Here is an 18,949-nt window from a genome sequence, read left to right as displayed (position 1 = left end):
CACACTCTAATCATGCGCTGCACTTTATCATAACAACACATAATTCAACTAATTATTGTATTAATATATGTAGGATTATGGTACAAATTTGTTTTGAAAGTTTTTTCTTAGGAATGTTGGGCACTTGAAAGTTTTTTTTTTGTACAAATTTGTTTTAAAAGTTTAAAATTATAACAATATTATTCTCTACCATTAAAAATGTTGATGGCAAATATTACTATTTTAAGAATCAATGTTACTATTTTAACGGTCAATATATATTCTTGTTGAATAAATTTAACTTAGAAGAACACAATAAGCAGACTTATCTTAGGTGGAGTTGACTGTATAAAATTATGAATTTTGCACACGATACTATTGTATTCTATCAAAAACCAATTTTTTGAATAAATTGTTATTAAAAGGGTCTCACTCAATAATTTTATTGATGTTATCTTTAGTATTTCTTTGCCCATTTATCTTTATCTTTATTACTTATAAATAATTATTCACTCAAGGCTAGGTTCAGTGGTTCATTTGTTAAATAATAAGAGGATTAGATATATGTCCTTGAGATTTTATATTATAGTATTATACCCTGTAAAAATCAATGAGATTTAATATGTATAAAATTTATTTCTCATATATATTCATTTATATGGTTAATCATTGATCATATACAGAAAATTCAAACTAAACTTATATGTCCTTTTGCTTCTTGTGACTGAGAGACACCAAAAGGGACAGGAAAGCCATTATAGATAAACATGTCTCCTAAAGTGGCCTTTCCCTTTTACAACCCTAATTATGAGTATTCACGAGAGGCAACTTAATATATACACTTTCCATCTTAGTTATTTAATTATATAATATAATCAGTTTTTTTATTTATTCTCTTTTTTTGGCAATAGTACTCGTGTTCTCCCCACATAACATTATCATTTTTTGATAATATTAATTTTATGTGTATAGATAGACAAATCTGGAAGCAACTTACAATTATATATGCACAAGCATGAAAGCAAGAGTTTTATAAATAAATAATATTATGAATAAATTATCAAATTATATATTAGTTAATCGTACCTTTAAGTATAAATATGATGGTGATGACAGCTCAAATTATATATTAGTTACTCATTCCTCTCGTTATGTTTGAGTTTATTATGATCTGCTCCATACTTATTTTTTTAAAAAGTTATTAGCCAGCAAAACGATTAATAATATCATGTCAATTGTCAAGATCCAACATATATACAAGACTATGCATGATTTATTATATTAATATGATGTTAATGTCATCTCAATAATTTCATAATAAATATTTTTGCATGTATTCGTTATCAAGGCATTTTATAAAAAAACTATGACGATAAGAAAATATTTTTATCATTAATTCATATTATACTAATTCAATTATATTTTTGCCAAAAAAATCAGTTCCATGACAGAACTCTTGATCGATCAATTGCTTGATCGCTTTCAATCTTTGCTTCATCTTTTATTTTTTATTGGGGAAAGAAACGTGTTCATAAGTTGGTATCGTTCTATAAATCAAAATCAATATCGGAATTGATCTAATCAATATCAATATTTATATCAACGTAAAATATAAAATTAATTTATAAAAAACATGTAAATTATATTTTGTTATAAATCGTTAGCAATTATTTCTGTGACAAAATATAAACTTCACAGACTATTACACCAAACTAATCAGTATTTTTTCTTTCATATGTTTTTCTTTTCTTTTGAAATACCCATTTTCTTGTTTTTCTGGCTCTGTACCTAGTAAAGCATATATATATATATATATATATATATTGACACACCCCCCCAATCATGGAGAAGCATGTATAGTACAAAATAATATTATTTTGAGACGATTAAAAATGGTGAATATATATTATTAATTACATGAAGCAGTGCCTGTCATTAGTTGCTTCTGATAGTAAAACACCATGATAATTTATGTCCACACAACGTTGACACAACTAAGAGAAGAAAAAGCCAAGAAGTACGTTCTCTTTTTCTTTTTAAAACTAACATTGTGTTGTGTCAAATATATTGATAGTTTAATAGACACCGAAAGAGAGAGCAAAATTGAATATGTCTAATACAAAGCAAAAAAAGAGGAAAAAAGACATGAATGAATAATGAATGGCTTTGAATGATTAAAGGAAGCACCAAACAAACAACTATCAATAGTGGTTGAAATGCAAGCAAAATTAGATATCATTTAATACTCCATCTAGTCTTTAATATAGGAGATAGATAACTCATTTGTAAATGTGAAGGAAATCAGTTGAAATTATTTATTACTCCTCTGATACTTAATATAGGATATAATTAGAGAGTTGATATTAAATTAGTTCTATATATAAGATTTATTTCGCATGTTTATTAATATTTTTCAAATTAACCCTATTAATATTTTATCAACAATGATCAAGTAAGAGAAGGAGGAAGAGAATTGAGAAAGATACTTAACATATTTTAGAAAAATATATCATATTAACTAATTTAACTAATATCATTAATATACTCAAATTAATTAATTAAGTCTTACATTAACGACCAGAAGAGTATTTATTAGAATTTTCTGTTGTTTTCCTAAAATATTGTTTTTAGTCACTCTTTTAACATGTGTAATCAATGTGAATAATTTGAAAAAAATTATAATTAGAAGACAAAACAAATTAAAATCTTATGTTTAAAATCAAAGTAAATCTTTTAACTAGCTTCTATATTTAGAACCAAAAAAGGTATTGGATATCAAATACTACCTCAAGTTCTAAATATAAAAACCAATAAAGAGATTTTTTTTAGTCATATTTATAAAGATTGAAAAAATTAGTTAAATTAATTATTTATAATAAAAATATATTAATTAGTTTCTCTAAAATACCCGTATTAATTATTATATATTGAATTGAGATATTGCATTTAAAATTAAAATATACACATTATATATATATATATATATATATATAAAGAGGAAGCATATATAAGAGGAAAGGAATAATTAAGGTTGATAAATCATGCAAGGAATAAGAAGAGCATGCGTTGGCTCTCAATGGTGATATCAGTACAAACGCACCATGCAAAAGCAAATTCAGTAATGATTAAAATATAGAACCGACCATGGACCCATTATTCTGGACCCATCACTTTCTTCTCATTAATTAATTGCCAACCTTTCTTTTATATATATATATATATATATATATATATATCTTTTTATCTTAAACCCTTATAAAAGAAAAAAAATTTCATGACGTGACCTAATCACCAAAGTTGAAAGTTCAACTGCTATTATTTGGATGTCACCCAATGATTTGTGGTTCGTTTGTGTCCTTATGTCACTCATCATTTCGTAACCCTCATTTCTTTATCGTCTAAGTATTTTTCACTACCCTTAATTAACCTATTCATAATAATTAATAAGTAGCGTAATTACTTGACTATATACATATATATAATAAATCTCTGTTTCATCATGATCCCAGTACTTTTATTTCTTTAGATTTAGTCTTTTTCCGCCTTCAAACCATATATGTTAGATAAAACAAGCAAAACAATAAAATTTTCTCAAGATCAGATTCACAAAGTTCAGATTTAATTTATGAAACTATATTTAGTTCTCTAGTATATATGGAAAATATGTATACCTCAATCATCATTTCCTTGTAACGTTATAACTCCCTGAGAATATACCTACGTACTTACTGGAGAAAATGATCTAAAGATTCTCATTAAATTTCTTTTGTCCTTAAGTGAAAAATTCAAAGATACGTATTAATCTGAAACATAAATACTAGTACGGAGGTCAATATGTGTGTGTTGGCATATATATATATATATATATATATATATAACTTTATTTCTTTAATTAGTGGTTTTAAAAGAGAACATGAATGTGAGGGAAATATATTCATCTGTGGATCAAAACCAGGATACTGCAAACCGACTCATTATTGAACCTATTGGGACAGTGATTCAAAGATCAATAGTTCAAATAGAATGCAACTTGAGATCATTAAAACACAAATATAAAAAATTACTATTTCTTTTAGATCAAAATGAGATGATTTCAAGCTCAATAAGAAGAAAAAAGAAAAAAGAAAGATAAAATCTAACTCAATTAGCTGCTATTTTCTTTTATTAGTTCATTGTTTAAATCAGTCGACCTGAATTAGGCTTTTAATATGACCAAAAGAAAATACTATAATCAATATTTATTGTGGGTACTTAATTATTTTAACTTTTATGACATAAATGACTAGTGTTTAAAGATATTTATTAACAGACAAAGAGCCATATGCGATATAATTATTAATTAATTGATCAATTAAGAAACAATTAGTGGTGGGAGGTGATATATAATTATTGAATGTGATCTTAAAGTGGAGGAATTCAACATTCCGAGGTATTCAAGTGCAAGTGGGAGGACTAGAAGACCCTGCAGGAAGTGAAGAGCTGATGAAGAAACCAACTTTTTCTAAAAAAATATTTCTTTCTTTTCCTTTAGGGGACAAATAACTTTTAAAAAAACATTTCAAAGATTTTGATTTTGCAAATTGATGGCTTCATCACTGCCTTTACGTCTAATAATGAAAACAAACACACTTATTTGATTTTGCATGTGGGAAACAAACAGGCTCATGTTGTTCTGGCACATTCATCTAATGAAAACCAATCTGCCCAAAAAAAAAAAGTAGACTTTTAGAGTGAGTAAAGTAGTTTCCTTTCCATCTAGAATTATATGTGTTACTTTATCTAATCTATAAATATTTAAGAATGAAAATTCTCATCTAAGAAAACTGAACATTCTTTAACAACATTCTTAAATAAATTCCAACTCGAGTTGTTTTCGGATCCCTCTCCAGGAGCGTTCATAAAATTTTTTTAAAAAAAAGTCATATTTAATTTTCATTTTCAAAATAAAATTATGATTAAATAAAAAATAATTAAAAATGTTATAACATATTCATTACCCTAATTTGCACAAACAGAAACCAAGCTCTTGTCATGTAGGTCTTTCAATGTGATAGAGATTAAAGAGAAATGAATATATTATCTTTTTGTCTTTTTGGAAATTAATTATTTTGCATGCATGTCTTTTTTATGAATTAATCATAACGTTGTATGCACATGATAAAAAAATTTAAATCTTTTAAAACTTATGTACCACAAAATATATAATGATGGAAGACTTGAAAAAGTATAATATTGGAATTCCTTTAATTTCTGTGGAATTCGTCAAAAGAAAGGAATGCTAATTTTCAGTTTAATTAATGGAAAATCTTGTTCATCAAGAGTCCAAAAGACATAATGCACATAATCTTTGTTGACCCGGGGGGGGGGACCTTTTAATTAATTACCTTGTGTGTCTTGTCTTCTTTCAGATTATGCCTTCTTGTATTTCCTTCAAAGTAGTTCTAATTTTTTGTTTACATTTATGATTCAACAACGAAAATGATGTAAATAATGCAATGCGTTTATTGATATATATATATATAAGTATAAAAATAAATTAAAAATATATGATACATGATTATATGCATCATGTCACTCTTCCTTCTAAAATACTTGAAAGTAATGAAGAATCTATTCTATTTTCTCCCAATAAGTCTCTCGATATGTAATCAAATCGGTCTATTTAATATTGTTTATTTGATTTAATGGTTACATATTTATTGTCATTACTTTTTTTCCACATTGTATCATTATCACTTAAATGCTTTTGAAAATAAGATCATAAAACTATTATGATAAATCCATGTCCCATATTAATTACATTCTAGCCCTTCCATATCATATAATTAAACATTTAGCTTTATTATTCAATTTTTTTTCCCAAGGGAAGAGAACAATGACAGTTGATGTAGAAGAGAAATGATGTTATAAAGTTACATGTGACTCAACCAACTCGAGTCTTATTGGATGGAATTGTAAATTAGGAACTGCTTTTACCCACTCATCAATAATTTAATGACGTACATGTCATAATTTTATCAGCTCGAATATTATACATCTTTCACTCTTATCAACTTAAAATTTAAACGATTATATGATACTATTTAATATAAGAACTATTTAATTAATTTGGATAGATTATGATAAGAAAACTAAATAAATTACTTAATTCTAATAAATATGATATTATCTTCCTAAAATACGTTTATATAGCATTAGTTATTAGATTATATGAGTTTATAAGTTAGACTTAAAAAAATAATAAATATAAGAAAAAATTTGATTAAAGTCATACGTTTGGGATGAAAAATAATTCTCTAATTAAAAGTTTAACTTTAAGACCAAAGAAGTATTATTAGTTAGCATATGTTTAGGGAAGCCTTGCTATCTAAAATCATATTTTGAATGAAACAGTCTTTAGTTTTATTCAATCAAAACACACATTTAGACCTATTTTGAAGGACTGAATAAAACAAAATTATAAGATGAGGATGCGCGACTATTAGCTAATAGTGAAAGCATAATTCCATTTTCTTAAATCTTCTCGTTCTCGACGAGCTGCACCAATCACCAGTATCATGAATTAGGATGCTACACCATTGAATCACAGGGAAACGTAGGTAAAACTTTTTCCAACAAAGAACAAATATCTAATGGAGGTCAAGTAAAAATTCTCAAGAGGCAAAATTAAAAGTTTTCTCAAAAAATAACCTTATCTACATATGTCATATACATACAAAGATATATAGAGGAAACATGAGTTTAGGGAGGGCATGCTGCCCAGTGCCCCCTATTTCTCATGTAATATATAAAGAATCACACATATATTAGTTTTAAATAATTATTTCTTTATGTTTTATATGAATACAATCAAACTCATGCACACGCAAACTTAGCATTTTTTTAATTATTTTATTGTTCTTGCTCAGCCCCAAGAAAATATTTCTTGAGCAAAACCACAAATAATTTATAGTTCTATTTTCTTCATTATTTTTCACTTTATGTGTCAGTGTTTCCATGTAATTATTTATTATATTATCTTCCTTTAAGAATACGATAGGATTACAAAAGAATATCTAGACAAAATTATATACATAATCTAGCGTTCTTCACCAGATGTATATATCAGAACAATTATAACACCAATCATGAGGCAATGAGTTAGTAATAAATCAATGTTGACCTTTTACATATAAACTTGTTTTGTATTTAAAACATCAAATCTTGCATAAATTAATACTCCTCCAATCCTTAATATTGATTATTGAGTTTTGATCCTAAATATAAGACTCATTTCTTATATTTATCAATTTTCTCTAAATTATTCCTATGGATACTCCCTCAAACATAATCAAGTAGAAGAGGAAGAGGGAGTATTAAGAAAGATGATTATAGTATTTTAAGAAAAACATGTCACGTTTCTTATAATTAACTAACTTACCTAACTTCCTTAATCTAATCAAATTAGTTAAATAGGTCTTATATTAAAGATTGGAGGAGTAGAAGTCTGACAAGTTGATAAAGTTTTAATTAATTTACAGTTATTGTGTACGAAAATAACAGATTTAGTTTACATCATCGGAACAGTCCAAAAAATTGGATCATCAAAATTAAAGTTGCCACCTGTCAATTATGCTGATTATAAAATTTTATCTTTCTGGAAGATTTAATTAAGATCTAGTATTATCAGCTAATGCTTATGAAAAATAAATTATCAATCAATTCGGATCAAAACAGCTGGTTTGAATTTCAAATAAGGAATAAAGCTTTCACAACATGGTTTTCATATAATATGTGTGTGTGTGTGTGTGTGTGTGTAAGTAGTCTCCTTTTATTTACTTTATTTGGTGAATAATTACAAAAAGATCCAGAAAAGTGTATTTGATCATTTCTATCTTGCTTAATTTTTAAATCAAATAATCTTTATTAAAAAATTCGTATTAATTGTATCATCGATATTTCTTCACATGGTAAGATATGGAGGTACTAGTTAATAACAACTTTAAGCTAGAATAACTTTCTGCTTTGTGCCTAAATTTCATTTAATTATAATAAATAATATGTACACACACATGTATAGTAATACGTGATAATAGCCTTCTTGACTTAGTGGTAGTTTGTTCAGAATTGAACTCCAATTAAAATGACAATCAAAATTCATATTATAATTATAACAGTAATGTTTGTCTTGAGAGCAAATTTTCTATAACAAATGTAAAAGTGAATGGGATAGGACAAATAAGATCAACTTGTGTGAACTTAACAAAGTTATTTTTTATTTAATATCCCAATAAATTAACATTGCTAGTTCACAAAGTTAATTATTTTTCTTATTACACTGTTTTTACCTACTACTTACCCAATTAACCAATAGTTCTCTTCTGTAAGTGCCAAAGTCAGAATCAATGTCTCTGTTTGTATAAAATATTTTAACTCTCGATCGTTGCATGAAGCCATGAAATCCTATAGGAGTAACAATTAAATAAATTAAACTCACTTTATCTAGTAGATATTGTAATTAACTAAATATTAGAGATCAGATATACGCAAATCCACCAACTTGATTAGGTTTTGAATATTCTCACATGAGATATGGATCGTCAAGAGTGTGAAGGTATAGAACTAAAGAACAAATGAATGCATATTGAAACATAGCTATTAGGATTGTGCTCAATTATATTAATATTGATTATGGATTCTAATCAATTCATTTGAATTAAAAAAACACTTAAAGTATATATAGCCACCCAACTTGTACCTTGTCATTATGTTCAATCAGATTTTGAATTTTGATTGCTTTGAATAGAACATTGAATTGTTGCCATATCCATGTCTATATACATATCTCTGTGGATATTGCTAGTGGGATTTATGATAAAAAATTATCCAAGAACGTAGAATTAAGTGCATTTGATTAATAGATTGAGCAAGTGATTTAAGATTTGATTATCAATTCTTGTAGATGAAATTAAATTGAAAAGAGTCTACCGTTTACCCTTAATACTTTGGACTGCGTCCTCCTACAGAGTTTGTAAACGAAGTTATAACTGATACATGTTTAACTCACTCAACTCCATAAAAATTGAACCATTTATCAAATTACTTGTGAGTTCAACTAAGTTTGCATGTAGTATAAGTTTAATAATGACTTGATACGATTTTGTAAGTTAAAAACATAAAAATAATAAACTCAATAAGTCAGCTTATAGGTTTAACTGAGCTTATAATTAGTATGAGTTTAAAAATGAGTTAAAACAATTTTGCAAGCTCAAAACACAAAAACAATAAACTTAGTGAACCAACTTAAGAGTTTAACAACAATGCTCATATTGATAGAGATACTATTTTGCCATACCAAAAAGGAGGAAAAATATTATTAAATGTACCATGTACTAAAATATGACTTGATTATAATACCAAATATCGCTTAATTCTATAAAAACATAATTTTTATAAAAATAATTAAGCTTGAAAATCATATAATGGTCAATACATAAGTTCAATTTTAATGTACCAGCCAGACTTGACAATACTCCAATATACTGAATACCATATAATTATATGCAAAATACATAATAATTTAAAAAAAATAAGAACATGAGAATAGAAACAAAGAAATGACGTGATGGAAGGATTGAAGGGTGAGGTAGCGATATTGAACACGCAATTAGCAATGATAATGAATTTGAAAGGTAATGCAAAATAATAAGCAAACAGCCAAGCGTTGAGATATGGAAATTAAAATTGATAAACCCTTTTTGACTTAAAATCTCAATCTTATCCCTTTAATCCCAAACAACAGCAAATTAAAAAGAAAAAGACAATGATTCGGAGTGGAATTTAGGATATTGCATCAGATATCCCCAAAAAAAAAATATTATAATTAATTAAGATTTCAAATTGTAGTGGTTGGATGGTGACGGTGTCATTATGTTCATGATTAGCACAAATAATATATAATCTATCTGATGACCATAACTTGAAAACGTTGTTTAATATATTTTGGAACCTAAGTTATTAGGTCATCTATGTGGTCTCTTAATCACATACACTTCAGGAAACTTCTTTCACAATTCATTTTTTATTTTGTGGCATAAAAAATATGGTAACTATGGAAGATATTCCTAGAATCACCGAACAAGAACGTTGGATTGAAGATTCATGAATAAATACCAGTTTTTTTCCTAACACTAGTTCATAAATATTTTATGTCTTCAAAAACAATTTTGATTTTATTAGAAGTCTCTACTTAATTTTTCAAAATGTAGCAGTTTCATATGTGCAATGTATGTTATTTGCAATAACCAAAACTTGAAAATATAGTTCAGCATTTTGAAACCTAAAATTAGTTTGGAGGTCAACATGGTCTTCTAATGCATGTTCAGTTTTATGTTAGAAAATCACTGAATTCATTATTTTAAAAAATTATGTGAACGCACCAAGGCTAATCCCGACCTTAAAACTCAAAAAACACTTTTAGAGATATACTTACAAATTGTTTACCTACAAAGATCGTCACATCCACAAGATTTGATCCGCGTTTTCATGGAATATCAATTCAATTATTACCAAGTAGACAAACCTTCATTGACTACTAAATTCACTATTTTTAATAAAAAACTATTAACAACTTGCTTTTATTTAAAGCATAGCTTTAGTAATTTTGAACGTACGCAAAAAGTTCAGGTTTGTGTGGGAACAAATTAATGTTCGACGCTATAGTGATATTTCACTTTTAAAAAAAAAAAAACCTAATGATTTTAAAAAATTTGGTGGCTATCTCAAAAATATTTTGATGTCTGTCTTTTTGGATTTTATTTTGTCTTTTTCCTTTGAGAAGCTCCTTTTCTACTTTCCTGGAACCTTTCAATGGCAGGCATTCCAGGGCTCCTGGTGTGAAACCAGCAATAAGAATTGGTCCTGCACGTTTTTGGTTTGTTGACAAACTCACCAAATACCCCAGCAAGTTCTGCCGGCAGAAAGGGAAAGAGGTGAAAATGTCCTTAACATATTCAAACTTAATCCAAGATTACTTACAAAATTACAACAAATCATTTCACAGCAAATGTCCATTAGAATTTAACAACTACAAGTTGTAATACAAGTAATCCCAGGTTTGATAACATCAATCTTTTGTAATTATAAAGATAACTGCAAATAATATATTTATTTAAACAGAACTAGGAGCTAATTTTAATAATAAAAACCTGATTTAAATCTTTAATGGTGTCATTAATGTACTGTTTGGTATGAGGGAAATGGATGGGAGCGGAGGGGAAAGAAAATTTTAATAAGCTCTACTTAAAAAATTGGAAAAGTAGGGTTTTGAAATTTTAATAAAGAAAAGAAGCAATGTAAAAGTAATATAATTTAATTAAAAGCTTTTAACCTCACTTTTTCAATTTTTTTAAACTGAGCTTATTAAAATTTTCCCTCCCCTCCCCTTTTCTCATTTTCCCTCATACCAAACCAGCCCTAAAAGTTTAATACTTGCACAAAACAAAGAGATTGGAGAGTCTGCGCAGTCAAAGGAGATTGTTGGCTGTGGGTGGGGGAAAAGAAAATGGCTCCCAATTCAATTTGCATATTTTCTTTTCAAGTCACCAAGAGGGAATTGATTGACCAATGCATCATTGGGGTTTGAGTGTTGGAACAATCTACACTGAGTCCATTTCCTTTTTACCAACTTTGAGTTGGGGGGTGGGGGTGGAAGATCCTAAAAAGATTACAAATTTGCTCTCATATTTTTATCTATTGGCATCTGTGAATGCCTGACTAGGTAAAATGTACACCTCTAAACTTCTCTTGAGCTCCCGTACCAATCCAAGTTTTTTGATTTGGTAGGTCAAAGGCCAAAGGTCATAACTTCATTTGAACAATCACCAGAAGTCACTTACTTTATGCCAAGTAACTAACTATACAAATTTACATCGGACCATGTGATTACCAAATCAAGAAATCTGGTTTTTGCAAGGGAGCTGAAGTAGAGGAGATTCTAAGATGTTCGATTTACAGTTGGGTAACAGATATTAAGGGACAAAAATCAACAATGTACCAGCTGTGATTTGCCAAATGCCAGTTCAGATGCCACAAGCAAAGTTAGTAAAGTTAGTTCCCGGCAGCCGCATCATTTCTGAGCTGATCAACAGATGGAGGAAGCAAAAGCCTCAGCCTACTTCTGTACCTTGTGATTCTTTGTAACCGTTCTTCCCTTAATCTACAATCAGGACAATATAGTGAGAGACAACTCACACATGATATCATCTTCCTTCTGGTAAACGATGAGAACTAGATACCTGCTAGGGAAAAACGTCCTTCTAGCAGAATCCCCTTGGAATTGGGATCTCCAGTTTACCAATAGGAAAATCTAATTATCAATATATACAATGTATGGATGCGATATTTACAAACCGGGAACAATATCACTCATTTTTTATAAATTAAGTCCACATTGTGGGAATTAAGTGAAATTCTCCCCTTTTTATGCCCCACGCAATATATGAGAAGTGTCCATTTTTAATTCAAACATAGAAATAGCAGCCGTTGCACCTATTTAAAGGCAAGCCTTTTCAGATGGACCTAACATTAGCAACCAAAATTTTCATCTCTTTAAAGTCTGCATGCATTAGCAGCAGAACACTTACACCCTGGAGTTTGTAAAAGCATTAACAGCCTTAAGTTACTCAAAAGGAAATTAAATTGCCAGAGACTAAATATTTAAAAAAATGGTCTAAAAGAAAGGGAAGGGTGGGAACATGCATATGAAATCTAAAATATAACTAGGGAACTATAAAGGGAGAAGAATTACTATGAAGTCCCAAGGAAAAAAAATAATTATCAAAAAGTTTCAATGACAAGTGAGAAACATTAGTATGTTGTCATTTTCTGTATTAGAAGTTGTCATTGCCTGTTATTCGGTTGTCAATGGAACTTTTTTAGCAAGTGTATTTCTTCTTTGTGACTTTACAACAATTCTCCCAACTATAACTCACAAAGTTGATGGGTTAGTAATGCATCTAATTAAAAGATTTTTTGTTGAGACTCGACTTTCCATTTGCAACTAGCTTAAAGGGGAGCACTAAGGGTAAAAGAATGATTTTTTTTCAGTCCAACGGGTCTAAAGGGCAACAGTCCATATGCAACTGATATCAGCATAGAAGTTGAACAGTCATTATGTCCATAAATCCAGACAAGTAAAAATTCACAAATATTTACATAAATATAAAAAACATGTTTATATATTGGTAAATATGTAAAAGCACACGAAATCCTTAATAGAATGATGCTGGACGATTGATTTACAATGTACGAAGCGAAACACCGAAATGCTGCATTAATAGCGTGGTATTTTATAACACTGCTTTAATAAGCCCTTTTTTGTTCTCCTTATATATACCATCAGTGGGAAATGTTGCAGAAGAAACTCAATGGCATGTATTATAGAACCACTTATCATCCACCAGGATCACAAAATCATTGCTAAACATAAGAATTTGGTGATTGATAATTAGTGAAATTAGATGGGCAAAGGCATCTTCATATGCGTGTGTGAGCGTGCACGCTAACTCTACCATGTAATGAGCCAAACATAAGACATAACTTGTTGATCAATAAACTAGAAGTTGAAAAGGAAAAAGCTTACCGTGCTCGAACCTTTTTAGCACGTTGGATATGCCCCTTCAATAGATCTTGTGAAGATAACTGTTCATTAATCTTCTCCTGAAAATAGAAATGAGTAGGTACAACTCAGATGTTCAGAATAGTAAGATAAATTTCCGCATAAAATGTACGTAGAAGTTTTATTTCTGACACAAGCATAAACAAAATCTTCACAAGAACAGCAGTATCCTGCAATACACTACTGAAGAGACAGTAATTTTCCGTGTAAAAACTTTCCCTTTAACAAAATTTGAACTATTGATCATACGAAGTTAACCACATAAACCAACCTCTTCCTGCTTATCTCCGTCTTCATCTTCTTTGTTGTTTTCCATATAACCAGCCACCACCGATGCAGACAATGGTTTGGGAAGTACCTTCATGACATCCTCTTGTTGTAACTGCCCAGCATAGGTAAATATAACGTCAAAACATATTGACATCATATGAAGCATAATGCCCCATTTGGTATAGGGAAGTGTTTTTGAGGGAAGTGGAAGTAGAAATGGGAGTAAAAAAGGAAGAGGGAAATGGAAGTGGGTTTAAAAATGTGTTTGGCATGCCTATGGAACTAATATACTATCTTTAATATTATTTATAATATGAGAAGACCAATATGACCTTGTCCCAAACAAAACCCTAGCCTTCACCAGATCTCAAAATTGACCGTCCATCACCACCTTCATGCCACCACCAGTGGCTGGTGGTCATCCAGAAATCAAGTAAAAACAAAATCAAAGACCAGGAATCAAGGAACCCTATTCCATCAGATTTGATGGAACTCACTTTGTTAAGGAACCCTCTTCGCGCAAACCAAACACAATTATGGGTTCCACTTCTACTTCCACTTTTTCCCCTCCAATGTCCTGCTACCAAGCGGGGCATGAAAGTAAACAATTAATCACCATGACCATAAGCCATTGGCCATAACACCCCTAACAGAACAATGACAAAATCACAGAGAAGAAAAGCATATTTGCCACATCTAAGTTGAGTCAGGAAACCACTCACAAGGACCATATGCAGAAAAACTTTTTACTTGTGATAAGCAGCGTTTGGTTAAATACTTAAAAACAGCTTTCTCTGAAGATAAGCTCGTTGAGGCATCAATTTTTTTTTTTTTAAATAGAAGTCTCCCCAGCGCAGACTTAATGAGATTAATGATAGAGTCTTGTATAGCATTTATAACTTTGATTGTACACGAATTCAATGACGTAAATTGGCACTAGTTCATTCCATTTTTGTATACTGTCAAAGAATAGATAATGTGTCAAAGGAGAACCACCAATCCTCTAACTTGTTTTGACAATAAAACCTGAGAAATCTAGTAACGGCATATCCATTTAGTCAATATCACATGGCTGAGCTCTCAAGCAGATGCCGAATCATTATTGGAGGAAAATTAAAAAAAAAAAAAAAGGCATAAACCAAACCTGGGTTTCTTCATTTACACCATTCTTCAACCATGATCTACAAAGCGCATAGAGAGATGGATCCTCTGTAATTCTCACCTAAAGCAGTGAAACATCATTCAATTAGCACGATGTCGAAAAACACTATGACAGAAAGCCAAAATATTATCACATGCTATCAATTAAGGTGTTCAAAACTAAACCAGAAAATATTCCAATATTCCGGTTGGAGAATGAGATCAGGATTTGGAAATACATTAATGATTAGCATATGTAAATTGTAGATCATCAATGCATCATATAAAAGTAGAATAAGTCACATTATTACTCTACTATTATTGATGCGACTCATTGTTTTCACCAATCGATTTGCTTTTTCAACTTTGTGTTATTTTTTTTAAATAAATGTTAATCTCCATGCAAGTACAGGTGAATGAGGCAAATTATAAATTTTAGGTACAGAAAATAACATTTTCTAAATCACTGTGTTTTATTTGAATTATGCTCTCTTTAATTAGAACTGGAAGCAACTTTTTAATAACGATTCATGGCGTTCTATAAAAGCCTCTCCCTCATGTTCTCTCAGTTTCTTGCCCCTCCTTCCCCTCCCTCAGATTTCTTTCCTGTCTCTTCCTCCTCCCCCTTCATCTTGTGTCTTGTATCATTCAGTTCCCCATAAATCATTATGTAATTACTTTTGCACCCGCCACTTTCATAACAGAATGTATAAGGAAATATCAGGGTTTTCTGCTTGATCACGTTATAAAAACAAACTATTACTACAGTTCTATAATAATTATTCAGTTAGAATTTTGTTTGACCTGAAGATTTTTAAATCACTTTTCTTCAGCATCAGAATTTTAAGACCCATTATAATTGTGTTTTGCATACTAGTTCCCATCTCCCCTAAAGTAGTAAATCATTGATGTCTTGATCTAACATGCTCTTAATCTATGCTTCGTTTTTTCCAAACGTCCGTGTAATCAAGATCTCTATTCCTTCTTTGCCATACTTTCCCTTTCTACATGTTTGTCTCTACATTAAGTCTACACAAGTACAGCCTATTTTATTGTACTAACATAATGAGTTGTGACAAATAAATGAATGAAATATGATTAAGTATAAAAGAATAGCCAATCATCCCTATATTCTGACGCACTACACGGGCAAGAAGCATCTCCAGGTGAGCTACATATATCTAATAAAGACAAGAATCAAAACATGGAAAAACAAGCTGAAAACCTGATAAGAGGTCAATGGAAGATGGTATTTATTTGAGAGAGAGAGAGAGAGAGATAGAGAGAGCAGATGCCGTTGAAATTTGACAAGATTTTAGATATGTTGCAATCTATTGAGATTCATTACAGAACTTCCGATTATCACAAATCAAATATAAATGAACTCATTAGGATTCTTGTTCTAATCTGTCATGACTCCATAAAATCACTTTTAAAAAACTAATCCAAACAAAATATATAGCTTCTAAGATAAAATGCTAAAATATGAGTTCTCACTTTTCTATCTCTGACAAGGATAAAGGCATCTTCCTTGCTTCTCTCCCTAAATAACACAGCAAAATAGTATCAATTTTACAGCATTACAAGAAGAAAAGATGACAGAAGGAAACTGTACACATAACGTCACTTGCATATAACCTGGTATCCTTATAGCCATTGGTAGACCGAGGAGCAACCTAAATCAAAACAGAGGAAAGGTTTTAAAATTCACTAATTTTTGGTACAGCAAAGCAAAATCTCAGCTTCATTGAAGAGTCTGGTGTAGAAGCTAAAAAGCTCAGAGAAGATATACATTCAAAGCATAATATTTTGACTGTGGCCACCCTCAACCTCATGCCAATTTGCAAGAGTAAAGTATATTTTTTTAGCATCTTCAAGTGAGCTATGCTTTGCAATCAGTTAACATAATTCAAAATCCTAAGGCATTAAGAAGCCACAGAAACTATAGTCCATTAAACTAAAAGCCGGATTATCATCAAACCTTCGGGTGTGCAGAAACCGGAACACCCTTAAAGGGGCCAGAGCCAGCCCCTCCAGCCAAACCGGGATGAGCATACTGCATATTGGGAGGCCTCGCCAAATGCAAGGGGTAACTCAAATGATAATCTAAATGAGGCGAACCCATGGGCCGAACACCAGGGGGAAACACCAGAGAATGAGGCGGTGGGTAAACACCGGGGTTCGCCACGGTGACCATCTGATCAGTGGATAAAGGTCGAGCACCTTTGGGAATGAATCCACGGCCAGACGAGGCAACAGGGTAAAGAACACCCTGAGGCACAGAATCATGGGCTTTAGACAACTGAGAATTGGAATGAGGTTTTGTGCCCTGATGGGAAGCGACTGTGCCGCGTAGAAGGGCTGAGACGGGTAAAGGTGAGAGTTATGGAGTTGTATGGGAGGAGGTTGAGAAAGCTGAGATATAGGTCTTGATAATGGCGGTGGACTCGTCAAAGGACGAGCTGGCGCCATTGTTGTCGGGGCTGCAACGGCGGGTACAGTCGTAGCGGCGGCGCTGGCGGGTGGAATTGGGATCTGGTCATGGCGGGGGGTTATGTGAAGAGAGGTATGGAATTATTTGGAAAAGTTTCAAAATTGCATTGAGTTATGTCAAGTTTGCAGCAAGAGAGACTTGTAAAGAAGGAGAGCAGTGTTGACCTACCTTCTTCACACTAAAACCCTAAAAAGAAAAAACAAAAAAAGGAGGGAACGCAAATTGAAAAGAGGGAAAAGGTGACGAGTAACGACGATGATGGAAGGAAAAGAAATCTTGAAATTTGGCCTTCTCTGACCATAACCGACGGTTAAATTAGCAACCGATGTTTGAACTTTGAATCTTGAATTGAATTTGTTCAGTCAAGCCGTCAAGTAATTATACGTGAGTAAGTACTTGGATTAAATTTGATTTTAAATACTTCCTTATTAAATCGGTTTTAGTTTTAAATATAAAAATCATTTCTCGTATTTATTAATATTCTCTAAATTATCCTTTTAAATACTCCCTCAACTATAATCAAGCAGAAGAGGAAGATGGGGTATTAAGAAAGATGATTATGATATTTTAGAAAAAACCTATCACATTTCTTATAATTAACTAACTTATCTAAGTTTCTTAATCTAATCAAATTAATTAAATGGTCTTATATTAAGGACAAGAGGAGTATTAAAATTTTAATTTATTTTAACTTTAAAATTTATAATTTTTCTTTAGCATATCTTATTAATGGTAAGAAGTCTTTATCAAAAAATAATTTTAATATACATTATTAAAGATAGCAATTTAGGAAAGTCTAACACACATTTATTACAAATAATTCACTTAATTAATTTTTTTAATATACTTAACATATAAGACATAAATGAAAACAACTAAACTAACTACTGTCCATTATATTAATTAAATTTTTTATCCTAATTAAGTTAGCATAATTAATACACAATTACCCTGTGAAACAATTATTATGGGTAGTCTGCAAAAAAAAAAAAAAACATATTCATTGATTTTAACTATATTTTTTAGTTGTCTGATTTAATGATTTATTTATTATAAATAAGTTTAGAAAGAGTATCCAGATTAGTTAATGTTTTCACTATGAATATACCCCTAAATTTGTTAGAAACAATACATCTGACTCGAGTCACATCAAATACATGCCTTGGACAGTGTTTTTTTTTTTTGGAATAGGCCTTGTGTGGAAAAGGCTGCAAGCAAAAGATAATGGGCCAGGCTTGTAACAAAAAGGATAACGGGCCTGCCTTTTGCACTGAATGAGTTGGGCACAATGTTTTGTGACATCAATAAGCTTGCTCCAGCTGGTTCAGGTTTGCATGTCTAACCAAAAAACTCAGTTTGTATATTTGTGTTTTGGGCTGGATTGGGCTTCATCAAAAAATATATGAATA

At 30.4% G+C, this 18,949-nt stretch overlaps 1 protein-coding gene across 1 annotated transcript; it reads right to left on the bottom strand.

Moving 5' to 3' along the window:
* Positions 1 to 11,824: 11,824 nt before the first annotated feature.
* LOC114731343 (uncharacterized) lies at positions 11,825 to 17,518 on the bottom strand. Its single transcript, XM_028918485.1, has 8 exons — positions 17,396 to 17,518; positions 17,028 to 17,318; positions 16,685 to 16,722; positions 16,544 to 16,589; positions 15,051 to 15,128; positions 13,908 to 14,018; positions 13,601 to 13,677; positions 11,825 to 12,175 (listed from the first exon to the last, which is right to left on the bottom strand). The coding sequence occupies exons 1-8, from the start codon at positions 17,516 to 17,518 to the stop codon at positions 12,067 to 12,069; spliced, it is 873 nt and encodes a 290-aa protein (XP_028774318.1). The 3' UTR covers positions 11,825 to 12,066.
* Between the last annotated feature and the right edge of the window lie 1,431 nt (positions 17,519 to 18,949).

Source organism: Neltuma alba, unplaced genomic scaffold (assembly GCF_004799145.2).
Source record: "Neltuma alba isolate B1F8T4 unplaced genomic scaffold, ASM479914v2 tig00012824_pilon, whole genome shotgun sequence".
NCBI lineage: Eukaryota > Viridiplantae > Streptophyta > Magnoliopsida > Fabales > Fabaceae > Neltuma > Neltuma alba.
Note: the sequence above shows the minus strand (reverse complement) of the source record. Positions and strands in the feature narration are given on the sequence as shown.

Bases quoted from the DNA above. Each gene is read 5' to 3' on its own strand.
- LOC114731343 (XM_028918485.1), bottom strand. From the start codon at position 17,518: ATGGCGCCAGCTCGTCCTTTGACGAGTCCACCGCCATTATCAAGACCT. The intron at 16,590-16,684 runs GTTATATGCAAG...TGTGTTATTTAG, and splicing joins AATGGCTATAAGGATACCAG to GGAGAGAAGCAAGGAAGATG. The intron at 13,678-13,907 runs GTTGGTTTATGT...TTCTATTTTCAG, and splicing joins ACGGAGATAAGCAGGAAGAG to GAGAAGATTAATGAACAGTT.